Source organism: Sorex araneus, chromosome 10, assembly GCF_027595985.1.
Source record: "Sorex araneus isolate mSorAra2 chromosome 10, mSorAra2.pri, whole genome shotgun sequence".
NCBI lineage: Eukaryota > Metazoa > Chordata > Mammalia > Eulipotyphla > Soricidae > Sorex > Sorex araneus.
Window position 1 is genome coordinate 47,209,173 of NC_073311.1, and position 16,511 is coordinate 47,225,683.

General features: G+C 50.3%; 1 protein-coding gene across 1 annotated transcript in view; it reads right to left on the reverse strand.

Moving 5' to 3' along the window:
- NUAK1 (NUAK family kinase 1) overlaps positions 1-16,511 on the reverse strand; it is a 67,695-nt gene that overhangs the window by 24,997 nt on the left and 26,187 nt on the right. The window contains exon 3 of the mRNA XM_012935272.2: positions 182-333. Within this exon, the coding sequence (XP_012790726.2) occupies positions 182-333 (152 nt within the window). The remainder of the gene's footprint in view (positions 1-181; positions 334-16,511) is intronic.

Sequence of the window (16,511 nt, forward strand, 5' to 3'; positions counted from 1 at the left end):
TAAAATAAAATAAAATTTTGTTTTAAAACTCAATAATAAATATATGTATATATATATATTTTTTTTAATTGGGAGACTGGAAGGGAACAGACCAAGCCGTCCATCGTGGGTCATCCCTGTCTGGGCGATCGTGGTCACTGTTGTTCCCTAAGCCCCCGGGCCCGCACCCTGGGCCGCGTACCTTGTGGCAGTGATGCACGGCGGACACGATCTGCCGGAAGAAGTGTCGGGTCTCGCGCTCGCTGAGCCGGCGCCGCTCGCTGATGTAATCGTACAGCTCCCCTTTGCTGGCGTACTCCATGATGATCACAATCTTATCTTTGTTCTCGAACACTGCGGGGAACAGACACACAGATACCCTGCTGATCCCACCCGCTCCCTCAGGCCCACAGAGCGCGGGGCGAGAGGACGGAGATGTCACCGAGAGGGCTGTGACCAGTTCCCCGGAGCCAGGCCACCCTGGGTCACCAGGACGAGGAGGCGAGGGGGGCAGGGCAGGGAGGAGCCTGGCAGGCAGAGAGATGGCAGCAGTGACCACCCCTCCCCCCCCACCCCCGTTCTCTATGTCCTTTATGTGCTTTCTCTTTTGTTAACATCAGTGAGGCACTGTGATGCGCAAGATTGCTGAATGACGGCGTTGTGCATACAATGTTCCAACACCATCAGCTGCCCACCCACCCCCCACGCTCAGATTATTTCTTAACAAGTCTCTCCCCAGCCCAACCTCAAACACTTCCCCTATAAAAGCGACAGTGGTCTGGAACAGTCATGACTGGTCAGGGAGAAAGACCCAGTCACACCAACCTAGCCAACCTGATAAGCTCCCATGACCCCAACAGGGCCTGTGATCTTATATCCTCTTAGCTCGGAAGCTTCCAGACTTCCTATTTCACTCACAGCAAAACCCAAAGGCGCTAGGTAATCCTGGGGACCTTTCTTAGCCTCTGACACGTCACCCAGCATCTGCATTCCCGGGACGTACACGAACACTCCTGCTCTGTTTTTATTCCCTGGTGCACCTTCTACACTCAATACTACTCAGCACATGGGACGGGCTCAACTAACAGTCACTGGGTGAATCCAAAACTTCCTCCCTGCTGGGGCTGGAGAGATAGTATGGGTGGGTAAGGCACTTGTCTTGCATATAGCCAACTCGGGTTTGTTCCCCAGCAACACACATGGTCCCCAAATCCCTGCCAGGATTGGCTGGGCACAGAGCCAGCAGGAAGCCCTGAGAATCACTGCGTGTGGCCCCCAAACAAAACAACTAACTTCACCCATACATCCTGGATAATCACATTAAAGAGAGGCAGGACAGGGGTTCAGGCACTTGCCCTGCATGCAGGGTTTGCTCCCTGGCACCATTTATGGACCCCCCCCCCGCAAGCACCACCAGGAGTGATCCCTAAGCACAGCCAAGTAGGGGCCCCACATCCAAAACGTAAAAGAAAAAAGAAAAAGATATATCACCGAGCTTATTCCACATGCCTGAGACGGCCACAGCAGAGACTCAAATTCTGCTCAGCTGAGCAGCAGGGTGAGGGGAGGCGCTGGGCAAAGGTCTCAGGCCGCCCACCCCCTCCCCCACGACCACCTGTTTCCTACATCAGCCCCGCACAGACGCACTCCTGTAATGGATCCGAAACCCATCACTCCCAGAGCATGTGACAGAAAACCCTCTATACGCTACTCACCACCATTCCTGAGAGACTCTCATCCCAGCCTCTGCCACGCCCCAGCGTGCCCCTTACCCACCGATGCAGGACTGAATCCTCTCCTCTCTCTCTCTCTCTCCGATCCACCCCCCAACCCCTGGCACGGGGTCCCTGCCGTCCACACCGCATTGCTGGCTGCTAGAAGGCCCCTCCAGTTCCTCCGTGGCTCCTCCAAGCCCAGCCAAACGTCTGTGATAACAGGCAGGGCGCAGCCAGGAGGGCAGGGAGGAGGTGGCGAGAGCAGAGCCTGATGAAAAGGCTGTTCCCCTGCCTGCTGACCCCGGGCAGAGCCCCCCAGCCTCAGCCTCGGCTCCTGCCAGGGTGCACCGTCTGCTGTGAGCTTTGCCCTGCAACAGCCTTTGGGAACTGGGAAAGCTGACGAGGGGGCGGGGGGTCGCTCTCCAACCCCCCTCCTCCTCCAAAGACAGAGAGCTTCACCCCGAAGGGGAGAGAGCAGCAAAAAACTAGAGGGAAAGTCATTTAACAGGGTGAGAAGCTAGGAGCCTCATACCTCACTCCATACCCCAAAACGTCTGAGATGCTCAAAGGAGGGTCCCAGTTTCTCTGGGCAACTGCCAGGTGTGGCCACTGCTGGATGCTGAGAAAGGACCGTGTCCACGCTGGGCGGGGACTCTTCCCTTGCAAGAGGATGACTCCGATCCAGGCCAACCTTCAGTGCACCATACGCAGCTTCCTTCCACCAGTCCCGCCAGGGTCCCCTTTAAAATACACCGTGTGAGGGGCCGGAGCGATAGCACAGCGGGTAGGGCGTTTGCCTTGCACGCGGCTGACCCGGTTCGATCCCCAGCATCCCATATGGTCCCCCAAGCACTGCCAGGAGCAATTCCTGAGTGCAAAGCCAGGAGTAACCCCTGAGCATCGCTGGGTGTGACCCAAAAAGCAAAAAAATTAAAAATTTAAAAATTTAAAAATAAAATAAAATACACCCTGGTTCCAGCCCTCCCTGGCTTCAGAGCCCCGGCCTAGCGGCTCCCCCCTTTCCCTCTGATCCCAGTGCTACCCGTCTTCCTGGGGAGGGCTGAGGGGGCACCTCCAAAGGCACATTCCATGGGGCACTAGATTGCGAGACAGACAGGAGTTGGGGTGAAGCACAGGAAGAAAAGTTTATGAGGTGCTTCTCGGGTACCATGGAGGAGCCGGTGCCTCTGGCTGAGCTGGCCGGCCCCGCCACGCCAACGTTGCTCCTGACATCCAGCGCCATGGACCTGGGTCCAGCACACTGGGCAGGAGAGTCCGCCCACGCCTTGCACAGGGCAGCCCTGAGCGAGAACTGTCCAATATATATATGATTATATTTTCTTGTTTATCCAAGAGGGAAAAAAATAGGAGAATGAGAAAAATACTCAAACTAAGATATGGCTCAACTCATTTTGCAACTCTCTCTAAAAACAGAAATAAGCTTATTTTCTACCTATTATTTACAGGGCTCAGACGTTCATGTCAAAAAAAAAAGAGCCTTAAGCCCTAAAAAGAAGACAGAGAAGAACCTCAAAACTGTGCTTTAAAGTGACTTAGAGGGGCTGGAGCAATAGCATAGCGGGTAGGGCGTTTGCCTTGCACTCGGCCAACCCGGGTTCGAATGCCAGCATCCCATGTGGTCCCCTGAGCACCGCCAGGAGTAATTCCTGAGTGCAAAGCCAGAAGTAACCCCTGTGCATCGCCGGGTGTGACCCAAAAAGCAAAAAAGAAAAAAAAAAGAAAGAAAATTAATGTGACTTAGAACTGTGTATCTGGTCACCTTATGGCCACTCAGAGCCACTCCCACCAGCCCACAAGGAAGAAGCAGCATCTCTGCATGAAGGCTGCAGCTGGAACCCCAGAGGGGCTCTGGGCATCTCACGTGAGTGCCAGGAGACACGACCCTCTTGCGTCCTTCCTAATGGTAACAGGTGTATTAAAAAAAAAAGGAGAAGAAAAAGGAAAAAAAAAAACCAAGGCAGAGCAGGTCATGTGGGAAAAAGCAACATGCAAGGATTAACTCTAATTAACTCTAACCCGGGAGGATCCTCCCTCTGGCGCTGAGAGTCGGGGTCCAGCAGGGGGAATGTGCCTCGCCTCTCGACCACTGCATGTGGCACCTTTGCCACCGTGGTGTCTCCCGCAGCCCAGAGAGGCGGGTGACACTGCAGGCTCCAGGGTCTAGGACCCTCCGCAAGCGCCTCTCCTGCTCCTCCTCCTCCCTCCTTACACGGCGTCCGCAAAGACCGAACCCGAAGTCTCCCCGTCTTTCCCAACGCCTGTAGCCTGTGCAGACTCACGGACGCTGCAAGCAGAAAGACACTTACACCCTAAGTCTTGTCTCCGGGCTAGCTCAGGAGGGAGCGTCTACAGGAGGGAGGTCTCGGGAAGGAGGCCCCGGAGAACAAGCAGCTTCCACAGGCAGGCTCCTGGCCCCACCAGCGGGGTCACGCTCAGCGAGGTGACAGGGACGCTCTTGGCCATTCTTTCTGGCAGAGAGAAAAGGGCTGCTTCCCTGGGGCGCGTTTACAACTGGTTATTTATAAGCCCAGAAATCTTGTCTGTGTTTATGTTATTAGTCACTAAGCAAAAGCTTATTTTCCACCACTTGGGAAGGGTTTCCTTTCTGAAAAAAAAATGAAAGCCTGTGTCTCTTGGCCAGACGGTTTTACCCAGAAGCCTGGTGGCTCCGGAATGGTCAGGAAAACTATGGCCCTCGCATGCCAACCCTACCGGGAAGGCCCTGAATAGAAGCTGAGCTCAGCCGGCGTCGGCCCACAGGCGGGGGCCGCGTCCGTGGGGCAAGGGCTGGAAGGGCTGGTTCTTAGGGGAGCAACACTCAGGGTTAAGGCTCCCCGCTAGGTGAGTGACACTGGGCTGCTGCTGGGTGACGGAGGAAAGGGGAGCCTGGGAGCAGGTGGGGCGGGAGACAGGCAGAGCCCAGCAATGGGCTGGCACCAGAGGCCGATGGGGATGGTGGCAAAGAATGAGGCGCGGGGGCCTTGAACACCCATAAGGAGCTCTAGCTGGGAGGAGCCAGACATAGCCCAGCCACCACTGCCAAGGGCAGTAAGGAGATGGAACCAAGGACGCTTCCTGGATCTTGGATCCAAGAAACAGTCCAAGACTCACTTGTTCCCAAGAACCTTCCCAGACTATCTCTCCCGCCCCGGAAGTCTTAGGGAGAATAAGTCACAGTTAGCACTTCTTAACACAGCAACTGTACCGTGGCACCTAATCCTTGCCAGCCACTAAGATCACCCTTACACCATGAATAAAGACACAACACAGCCAACACACCCCATCAGCTTCCTGTTGCTAACCACCTCCCCAGGGTATATAAAAGCCAAAGTTATGAACGTGACAAAGACAAGGTGATATCCTAGGTTCATTTGCTTTTTTTTTTTTTTTTTGCTTTTTGGGTCACACCCGGTGATGCTCAGGGGTTACTCCTGGCTCTGCACTCAGGAATTATTCCTGGCAGTGATCAGGGGACCATATGGGATGCTGGGAATCGAACCCGGGTCGGCCGGCCGTGTGCAAGGCAAATGCCCTACCCGCTGTGCTATTGCTCCAGCCCCCCCCCTTTTTTTTTTCTTGAAAATAGAATTGCAAATTTATGCATGCTTCTGGACTTGGCTTCAAATCATTACATTTGAAAGCACCATCCATGCTGTTCCTTGTGGTTTCTGTGTTTTCTCTCCCTGAAGGAATAGTCGTTGAGTTACCCACGTTGCCTTTCACAGAAACTTGCATGGTGAGGCTCATCCTGAAGGGGGTTGCTATGAAATCCTTTGGGCGTGTTCTTTAACACCCATCTCTCCGAACTTCTCTTGGGCAGTTCTAAGGACTCGAGTGCAAATGTGTGTGGGCTTTTCCTTCATTAAGGAGAACAAACCTCTCTGCCTTTCGAGTGTTCGATTTTTTTTTTTTTTTTGATTTGGGGTTTTTTGGAGTTTGGGTTTTTTTTTCCTGTTTTTGCTTTTTGGGTCAGGCCCGGCGATGCACAGGGATCACTCCTGGCTCTGCACTCAGGAATTACCCACTAGCGGTGCTCAGGGAACCATATGGGATGCTGGGAATCGAACCTGGATCGGCCGCATGCAAGGTAAACGTCCTACCCGCTGTGCTATTTCTCCAGCCCCTCCTGTTTGTTTTGGGACCACACCCAGCAGTGCTCAGAGGCTCCTCTTGGCTCTGTGCTCAGGGGTCACTACTCATAGCACTGCTTAGAGGACCATATGCAGTGCCAGGGATCAAACTGGGATCAGCCACATGTAAGGCCTTAATCCCTCTAAATCTTAATCTCGATCTCTCCAGTCCCCTGAAAATGTTTCTTAATGGGCCAATGTGAAGCATTACCTGGAGCATTTTGCTATGTTTTCGCATGAAAATATAGCAAAATGCTTCATATATAAGCATGAGTAAGTCATGTACTTGAGAAGATGCATACGAGGTGAACTCAACTAGGACCTATGAAAGAAAAATCAAGTCCTCATATGCAAATCATTGTGCTTTAAGGAAAAAGGAAAAAGAAATCATGTGCTAACCAGAATTGAAGTACTCAAATCACTTTCCAAAGTGGGCTACCCACGGGGGGGGGGGGGGGCGGGGAAGGAGGGGGGACATTGGGATAATGGGGGGAGGGACAGCATAGCCTTGGATGTAAGGGCAGGGAGGCTTTCTCTTCACTTAAAGACCATAGACTGCGGGGAGGGAGTGGGGGTGAGTAATTTCTTTCTGAAAAGAGGGAGGAAGGCCAAATATTTTTGAGAACCTCTGCCCTAGAAGATAGAGAACTATCAGTGAGATCACTGGAATGCATCTGAAACAATTCCTCGAGAAAATCGGTGTGGAACTGAACCATCAAAAATAATGACCTGGGTTTTTGTTCACATGAGGTGATTCAACCATTGTCTCGGCCTGTCCTAAAAACATCCCCCCCTCTCTCCTGCTTTCTTCTAGGCCTTCCCCCCAGACACTAACTTGAATTATTGTTCTTGTTTTCTGTTTATTTTCCATTTCGAGGGAGAGTGGAGATGGGTTGCTATAGCAACCGTGACTTCTCCAAATTAATCCTGAATTTCATCAGACGGTTCAGTTTGACAGTCCAGCTCTGCCTTCTGATTGTCTGGCTCTAACAAGCATGCTAATTACCCAATTCCTAACGATTCCCTCCGCCTGCCCTCAGGGTTAATAGCACAACTTGTATAACTCGAGAAAATGCGTGCTATAAAAAAAAAGAAAAAAAAAAGCCATGCTCTGGCCTGGGAGAAATGCTCAAGAGTGAAAAATGCTCAGACCTTGGGATTTTTAACCATCCACCATCCAGCATCTCAGAGCCAAATACATGAGGCCACTGAAGCAGAAAAGGGGCTTGGGAAATGGGAGCCTGGGAATCAATCTATGGGACGCTCTGTGAAAAGCCAGCTATGGAAAACGGAAGCAGTCTTTCTGGTTCTGTGTAATCGCAAGAGAGGATGATATGTGTGCTGGTTTAATGCAAAAAGAGAGAGAGAGAGACACAGGCCTAGAGTGGCCCAGTCAGAATCCACTCTGCCTTAGCGGTCCATCAACTCCATCTCCTAAATCAGTTCCCAGATCGACCATCCCTTCCTCCCTCATGGCAGCATTTTTATTACTTTCCTGAAACCTCAGTCCATTATTCAAGAGGTCTCTTTCAGAGAAAGTCAGGAGAAGCCTCCAACAGTCACTTATTTTTCATTTCCGAAGTGCAGCAGACATTCACTCCTCTGCAGGAATTGTCGGCAACCTAATTAGGTCATTTAATGAATGCAAGATTTATCCTTCAAGACTTTCCTCCCCAGTACTAAGTTGCCAACACCTCCGTGGGCACGCGATTCACAAAAGGGTGCTCTGATCCCTTAAATCCGGGTGCCCAGGGTAATGAGAAGGAGCCAAGGAACGGGGGCTGGCAGGTGGCCCACCGTCCATGGGCCGGTCTAGGCTGAGTCCATGTGTTTCCTGGCGTGGACAATGAAAGGCTTTTTAGTTCACTAATTGTCTTCTCTTAAACCCAAACTCTTGCTGAATGTTGGCCGGGATGCCCAAGGAGAACCACAGCCAAGACGGGCCACCCCACTGCCCACAGTGGACACCGCAAGAAGGCAGGATAAATAGTAGGAAAGTGAAAGGAGAGGCTACTGGGGAATAGGAGACGGGGAAGGGGGAGCAAGAGCCCCTCGTTGCTGCAAAGCTCTAGGTTAGTGCTAGTAGGGGTCCGACGTAAATTCCTAGCAGGCATAGGGTCTTCGCTGGAGAGAAGAATAGTTGCATGGGAGCGCCAGTGAAAGACCCCTTCCCTTGTTGGACAGGCCACTTGTCTCCCACCCTCCCTCTAAGACCATCCCTGAGGAGTGGGGGAAGGTCTTGGGAACTTTGCCAATGGTGGGGTGTGGTTTACTTTGTACAACAATACCATAAATGTCAGCACGATTGAAACCACGTTACCTAAACTGTAATAAATAATAAGAATAAAAGACTGGACTTGGATATGGGGCACAATGGTTACTAAAATAACACAAATAAGTAAAACTGTAGAAGAACATTCCCATGGGAACCATTGGGGTTCTTCCACACATAAGGATCAACATGTCTGGATGACTGCTTCCACTACTCTCTCTCTCTCTCTCTCTCTCTCTCTCTCTCACACACACACACACACAGACAACTCTCAGTCTGAGTACATCAATAGAAGAAGATCTCTGAATCACACACTCATGCACACACACACACACACACACACACACACACACTGACAACTCTCAGTCTGAGAACATCAATAGAAGAAGAGCTCTGAATCAGTCCATGCTAAAGTCAGGTTTCTCTTGGGGCCAGACACCTAGTACAGGACTCCGGCCTTCACCTTGCACACAGCCAACGGGGTATTATCCCCAGCACCATACCCAGTCTCCCAAGCACCACCAGGTTTGGCTCAAAGACCAAAACAAACAAAATAAACATACAAAGCAAAAGTCAAGTCTCTCACCTGACTCGGTGACCATCTGTAGAAAGTGTTCCCCATCCCCCCCAACCCCTGCCAATCAGGGCAAGGAAAGAGTAGAAATCCCACCCTCTGTGAAGTCAGCCTTCGCCTCTAAGGCCGAGACCTGGAGGCTTCACTGATAGGCTTTATTTTTTTTTGTTTTGTTTTGTTTTTTGGGTCACACCTGGCGATGCACAGGGGTCACTCCTGGCTCTGCACTCAGGAATTACTCTTGACCGTGCTCGGGGGACCATATGGGATGCTGGGATTTGAACCTGGGTCGGCCGCGTGCAAGGCAAACGCCCTCCCCACTGTGCTATCGCTCCAGCCCCATTCACTGATAGGCTTTAGCCCCACCTGAGAACCAGGTAGGGTGGAAACGCCAGTCCTGAGGCCATCACACAGCTGCCCTGCTGCTGCTTCTGCCCTCTCACCCCACCCCGCACCCCCACAATGTTCCCCAAGATCTTATCCACTCTAAATTCCAACCCGCCTTGCCGTGTGTGGCTAAGCACTTGCCCCGAGAGCTCGAGGGTTCGAATGCAGGCCCTGAGAGGCTGTGGCGTTCGAGCCTTCCTGTGCTTGAATGTCTGTTCAAACACCATGTCCCCACGGGTCACTGCTGGAAGGCCCGTGGCTGCCAGCAGGCTGACAGAGGAGTCAGCAGTCAAACCCCACTTCTCCGGGGAGGCTCTGCACTAGAGCCCTCGGGCTGGCAGGGGAAGATGGGAAAACGGAGGAGAGACCAACTACCACTAGATCATCTCTGCGCCCTACGAACCGAACCAGAGAGATCCACTATGCACAAGCCCGGAGGGGCAGCACCCACTTCCAAAGCCCAAGTCCCAGACCCTACAGCTAGACAACAGAGTTCCTCTGATCCAGAAAGCTTTCTAATAGCCCTGTGCAGCAGGATCGCTTGCTGATAACACCCTAATTAAGAGTCATCCAGGTTCACTTCCAAAGACCTTCCTTGACACAAGATGGATCCATACTTTCTTTGCTTCAGAATTAGCATCAGGGCTGGAGCGATAGCACAGCGGGTAGGGTGTTTGCCTTGCACGCGGCTGACCCAGGTTCGATTCCCAGCATCCCATATGGTCCCCTGAGTACCTCCAGGGGTAATTCCTGAGTGCAGAGCCAGGAGTGACCCCTGTGCCTTACCGGGTGTGACCCAAAAAGAAAAAAAAAAAAACAGAATTAGCATCAAGCACAAGAGTGGTATTATTTGAAGCACTAACAACCGCTGAATTCCAGGAAACCCAAGAAGGCAAGGCAGGACAGCCAGGGAGTAGCACTCATTTCAGTTGTTTTATTTCTAATCTCCAGTCTCTAAGAAAAAAAAATGACTTGGGTGTAATCAAATGAAAACAATGAAAATAATACACTGGAAGGTCAAACAGCTAACTTAATAGGAAACTCATTAGAAACAGGGCTGGGCAGAGTCACATCCCCAATGCCTGTTCACAAGACTACAATGGAGCAAACGCAGCATTGGGGTCACCAGGGTGGGTCCTGCATCTCCACCCCAGTGTCTGCAGAGACTCAGTCAGGAACTTGCGAATCTGGCAGCAGAGGGAGCACGGTCAGAGGCTCAGCAATGCGCCCTGGGTTCCAAAGAGTAAACACGGGCAGAAGACGCCCTTGTGCCAAGTTCAACAAACTGTTTCATGGGGTGCTGAGTCCTTGATGAGGGCAGCAAGTGAAGGGCTCAGGCAGGAAACCCCAGCCTCAAGGTATCCCTCGCAGCTTGCTGGTGGGGGACACACACACACACACACACACACACACATTCTTTCTTGGAAGTCACTGATGACAAATGAATCAAGACAAGATCCTACCCAGAGATGGGGGCTCATTTCCTCTTGGTTGCAGAATGAAGCCTGCATTTCTCAGGCTGCTCAATTAAATCAAACACTGTGAGGAGAGTCTTATGTGCATGAGCCCAGTGTTCAAAAGCACTTATCTGGGCAATCTGGCCTCAATTTTCTCTTCTAGAGCCTTCCAACAGAAGGTGATGCTCCCACCAAAAGGACCTCTCCGTTCCCTCCCGGCACGTGAGGGAGAATCTGTTTGGTGAGGTACACCTGGTGTACTGGTTGACCTCCCCTGCAGACCCCATCTTTTGGTTCTCCCTGCATCTCCAGCTCAATCTTTATTTATAACAGTCATTTTCCCAGCAGGTTAGTCTGCTATCCCTCTTCAGAAAGATACAGCAGAACCTCAGGAGGAGTCCAGAGGTTGAAAAAGCCGAAGTTGATGGATACTTAATAGGAAGATGGGAGAAGACACTTCTGAATTGAGAGTAAATCCATCTGATGTCTCGTTCCCAGACTGAATGGTAGAAAGATAGAGAACTTTCTAGACTACTTAACATCTCCTGGACAGCAGTTTTAAGACACATAAGGCAAAAACATGAGTCTTTCATGCTTATCAAAGGAGACGCATTTGTCTACGTTGTCCATTATTTGTACTGCTTTGCCTGGTTGTTTAATGCCTACCTGGGATTTGTTTTGTTTCATTGAAGTTCCAAGAAATTCGTCCAAAGACCAGAAATCACAGCTGACAAATGTCCAGTAGACTTGCCCCTTTATCCCAGTGAGCTGGGCTCATCCTTACCTATGCCAATTCTAGCAGGTCACATTGCAAAGGGCCCATAAAGAGATGTAATCTTTGCTGGCCAGGAAGAGAGATTTCCAGGAACAAAGGAACAAATCCATAAAAAGGAAGGCACAAGTCAAACTTCCCCATCTCCCTCCAGGACACACGCGCGCGCACACACACACACACACACACACACACACACACACAACACCTTTTCATTCTTATATTCAGACTGCTACCAGATGGGGTGTCAATGTTCCCTAAAGTATTGTGTAGCAAGATGTTCATTCCCGTGGTTTGAAGACTGGGTCTCCTAGACTTTCAAAGGGAAAATGGGGATGGGAACAAGCCTTTGATGTCTGAACTTGGTCCTGAAATCAGAAACTCCGTCAAACGCTGTTTTTATCTCTTCCCTCCAAAGCGCCCACGTGGAAAGAACTGGCAGGCATTTCCTCTTCAGCTGTTCTTCCCAGACTGTCAATTACTTCCCGCCGAGAGGATGGAATTCCTTTGACTGGAACCAGGGGACCATCTCCAACGAGACGGGGCCAGGGATGTCCCTCTTCCTTTTCTCTCATGATTAGGTTACCCTTCTTATCCGAACCGTAGGTGGCATCTTTCTCCCCTCTGTTACTGATTGAGCTTCAGAAGCTGGTGATGGTTTGTGTTTCCAAGGAGTTGGGAAATTTAACGGCTAATCACTCTTTATCCATAGGTCAATGGGAGATCAACCCTGGCGTCTGGTTGGAGAAGGAAATATCTGAAAGGAATCGTATGTGAGATGGACTGAGGAACAGTGGGGGAGCACAGATTTTATAAGCCTGCAGATAGTTGGGAATAACATATAAACACCTGACATGCTCACGACCTGCTATTTCGAGGGTTCTAGAACTCTAAGTTCTGTAAGAACCGGGTTCCACACAGCTTCCTGAGAAGCGTTGAGAAATATTTTCAAGAACACCCACAATGCTGGGCTGTAGTGTCCCTGCCTAGTTCATTAAGAGATGGAGCTCTGTGTAGACCAGGGGTTCCCTAGGTGCCAGGGTCTAGGTAAGGATCACCACAGGAGCGCCAGAGGGCCTGGTTTTAGTGTCAGGAGCACAGGGTCCCCCGACCCCCATTCGAGCGACTCTCAGTGCCACCACTAATTCGTTGGTGTGACCTTGAAAAATGTACCTTAGCTTCCAAGCTTGAATTCTCCTTGCCGTAGACTAGTGTACCCCGAGTGAACGACGCCTCTGTCGGAAGTGTGACTCCGAGCACAGACACAGCAGCGCCTCCCTCTTCTTAGCGCTACTGTGAAGTGGAAACTGTGAAATGCCACTTCCTTGCTCAAAGTCACCGGCTTCCCCCATGCGCTGCAAAAAATCCAAAAGCCTCTCCATTCGCCAAAGACAAGGAGAGCTGGCCCTCTCCAAACGCCTCTCTCCTGCCGTCCTCCTGCTCACCTGGCCCCCTCAGCCTCACAGAGCCTCGGTCACATCTACCCACACATCAGCGTCCCCCCTCCGAGCACCCGCACAGGCTCTTCCCTCAGCCTGGAATGCCCTGCACCGAGGCCTCAGCTCCAAAGCCACTTTCCTAGAACCTGTCTTCAGTCTCAGGACGCACAGAGGTGATAAATGATTGACCTTCTTTTCTGGAACTGACACTCACACATCACCTGTGAGTCAGGCAGAGTGTCCCCTCAAGAGAACCGGAAGTTGTGGATCAGACAGGGTTTGGCACCGCAGAGCTTAGAATGGTTGTTGCCGTTACGGTTACTGCTACGCTGCAGCTGCAGAGCAGGGTATGTGCCTCTCGGACTGTGTGTGTGTGTGTGTGTGTGTGTACACGTATGTGTGTGCATGTATGTCTGGTATAGAGTGTACATGCATATTATACAGTGTACCTGTATGTTATGTATGTATGTATGTATGTATGTATATATATATATTTCTTGTGCATACCGATGTGTGTATTGGGCACGCACATACGCACATATTGTGTTATATGCATACATGCTCATGTGCCTATGTATATACTATGTATCATATGTGTACTGGATGTGTTTGGTATGTCTACCTGTGTGTGCACAGGCATAGTTGAGTGTATGTAGGTATAGGTGAGTGTGTATATTTTAAGTCAGAAAAGGCTTTGTCCGAAAGTTATGTATAAAGTTCTACATCTCAATTCACTCAGCTACTGTCAAACTACCTTCCTGATTCCCTCATGATAAGCTCATAAGTACATTTCTGCCCTCAGAAACGGCTCTGGATTGGCGTGTCACAATGCCAGTCAACTTCCCAGAGAAGGTTCCCTTCACTCCCGTGGGCAGCAGGGAGACTGGGTCCGGGCTAACAGATGTGAATCCCACGTCCAGGACAGAGAGCCATGGAGGAGGCTGGGGGCAGGGGGAGGCCTGAGGCACAGAGATGTCCTGCAGAGCCAGCCACGCAGAGGCAAGACCAGAAATGCCGAATCCAGGTCTGGCTGAGATCCGGGTTACCAGAGTTATCGGCCGAACTGTCGGGCCACAGCCTCTGTGTTAAAGGCCCAGGGCCCCCCTGCACTGCTGTGACTGGTGACTATCTTTAGAGATGTAGCCTGAAAGTGGCAATTTAGTTAAAATGAGGTCATTAGGAAGGGCCCTATTCCAAAGGGGAAACTTGCACCTGACTCACAGAGAGGCGAGAAGGTGTGAAGACGCGGGAGAAGGTGGCCATGGACAAGTCCAGGAGAGAGAGAGAGCTTGGAGGAAAGCAATTCAGGCATCACCTTGACCTTGGACTTGTAACCTCCAGCCCTGAGACAAGACAGTGGTGGTGACCTAAGCAAACCAATCCAGCCAGTGACTAGCCTTCCAGAGCCTCCACTTCCAAAACTTCCCATGAGGTGTTTCCCACCTGCCCACCCCCAAGACGTGTCAGGGGAAGCCAATGGAACAAGAAGTACGGGCACTTTGTCCAGACCCCCAAGTCCTTGACACCCTCAAGATACCCTCCCTCATCTTAAGAGTGGGCTCTGAGGGTCACATCCGAGGGTTGGTGGGGTCACAGGGAGAGGGGGCAGAACTGGAGCCATGCCTAGGTGCTCTGTTGCCCCTCCCCCTTGCCAGGGAGGGGACTGCCTACCTCCACGGTGACAGAGTGGCCGTGGGAGAGAGAGAATTTCCTTGGGAGAAAGGAAAGAGAACAGAACAGAAACTGAAGATCGCCGAGGATTCCCAAAGAAAAGGGGGCTTCTGTGGAGTCCCCAGGGATTTTCTGGCTAAAAACAATAGCTGTCCTACACGGCTCACAAAATAGTTGATGTGTGTGCACACTGTCTTGTTTTTTCAATGCATCTGAGGTCGGGGATCTCCTGCGTAGAGGAGAAGGTTCTGTTTCTCCACTGTCCGTTACAGCAGTGAATGGGTGCTTGAAACGTGGCTGGTCACGGAGGCAGCAAATATTTCGATTTAACTGGCTCCTGTTTGGAGGCAGTAGAGCTCCAGACTCTTCCGGGCTTATGGACTACCACCCCGGCCCCCCAAAACAGCTCATTTTGAGAAGTCTTGCAAGAGATGTCCGTGGGACAAGAGGAGAGAAAATTTCCCTGAAATTCCTACCCTGAAGGGGTTCCAAAAATGAGCTTTAGAAAAAAAAAATCAAGATCAAAGATAAGATATTACCAACATTTACTCCTAGATGAGAAGCAAAAATAGAACCAGCAGGAGGGGAAATGGCAAAAATCAGCAGGAACTCAGAAGGAGGAAAATTGCAAGTATCAGAAAAACTTTAGGGTTAACATCTGGTTTCTCCCGGGCCCTTACTATATAACTTACTGTGATCATACCAGAAATTAAAAATAGCTCATTTTTCTGGTCTGTCCAGATATTACAAAACATTCTGGAGAAATCACTTTATCCAGTTCAGTCCAAGACTAAGTCCTTTTCGTAAGAAAATGTCAGAAATGACCATAAAATTGATGTATACCGAGAGTCACTAAAGCCCTATTTATAATAACCAGAAATTATTGTTTGACGCAATAATTAGATTTAATAAATGATTGTATGCCTATAAATGGAATACTACAAAGTCTTTTAAAATGTCCTGCCCAGGGGTCATTTATGACATAGGAATAGATGAATGACATGAAAGGCCTGGGGGGTGGTGGAATCAAGGTAAAAAAAATAACATAAGCAGTATGATCTAACTTACGATTAAAAAAAAAAAAAACAGGAGCACGCCCCTCTGGGGTCACCTGGATCTCAACATGAAGTGTGTAAATCCTTTCTTTTTCCTGGACAGTAGACTTTTTGGCACAGCCCGCATACCCTCCTTTGTCTGAGTAGGTAAAAAAAAAGATTGCCTTTCCTCTCTGCTGTTCTCTCCTCTCTTCTATCATATGTCCCAAATGAAAATAGTTTTTCAAAAGCTACCTTCGTTTCTAAAGAAGTAGATGCAAAAAAATAGCTTTGAAAAGAAAGCAGTGTCATTAGACAAGGAGCTAGCAGCACAATTATTTATTTTACTTTACCTTTGAATTGTAATCATTTCTGCCATTACATAATCACATCATTATGTAATGTTTATGTGATTTTTTTTTCCAGGACAGACAGACAGGTAGACAGGCTGTGGGAAGTTTACAGACCCCGTGACTTCCCATAAAAGACCAAAGAGTTGAACCAGGAGGATTTTCATTAAGTTTTCCCCCACCCTGCGTGGCTGCACACACCAGTTATACTCGAATCGGATCCCATTTGCAAAGCATCTGCCACACTATGGAGTCCTCTATTTTTTCCACCTCTCCTAGAATGCTGAAAGTGGATTTCTAACTCAAAGAGTCTAACTCATTTTTGCCAGTTTCTTTGGTTTGGGAGCCACACCCAATGGCGATCAAGGACTATCCCTGGCTCTGCTCTCAGGGATCATGCCTGGCAGTGCTCAGGGGACCATAAGGGTAGCCAGGGTTGGAACCGGGGTCCGCTGCGTTTGAGGCAATCGCCCTCCCCACTGGACCATCACTCCAGCCCTGAGAGAGCCGAACTTTTAATAATTCATGCAATCACCATGGAGCATGGGCTTTGGGAAGGGACATCGACAACATACCCACTGTCACCTGGTGACCCAGCCAGTCTGCCCGTGTTTCGGAAACCACACACTGGCTTCTGGTGAGGCAGGCTGCCCAGCAACCACCCAGGTAAGGGGACCTTTTGCCTCCCCTGCCACCACCAGAGCTATTTC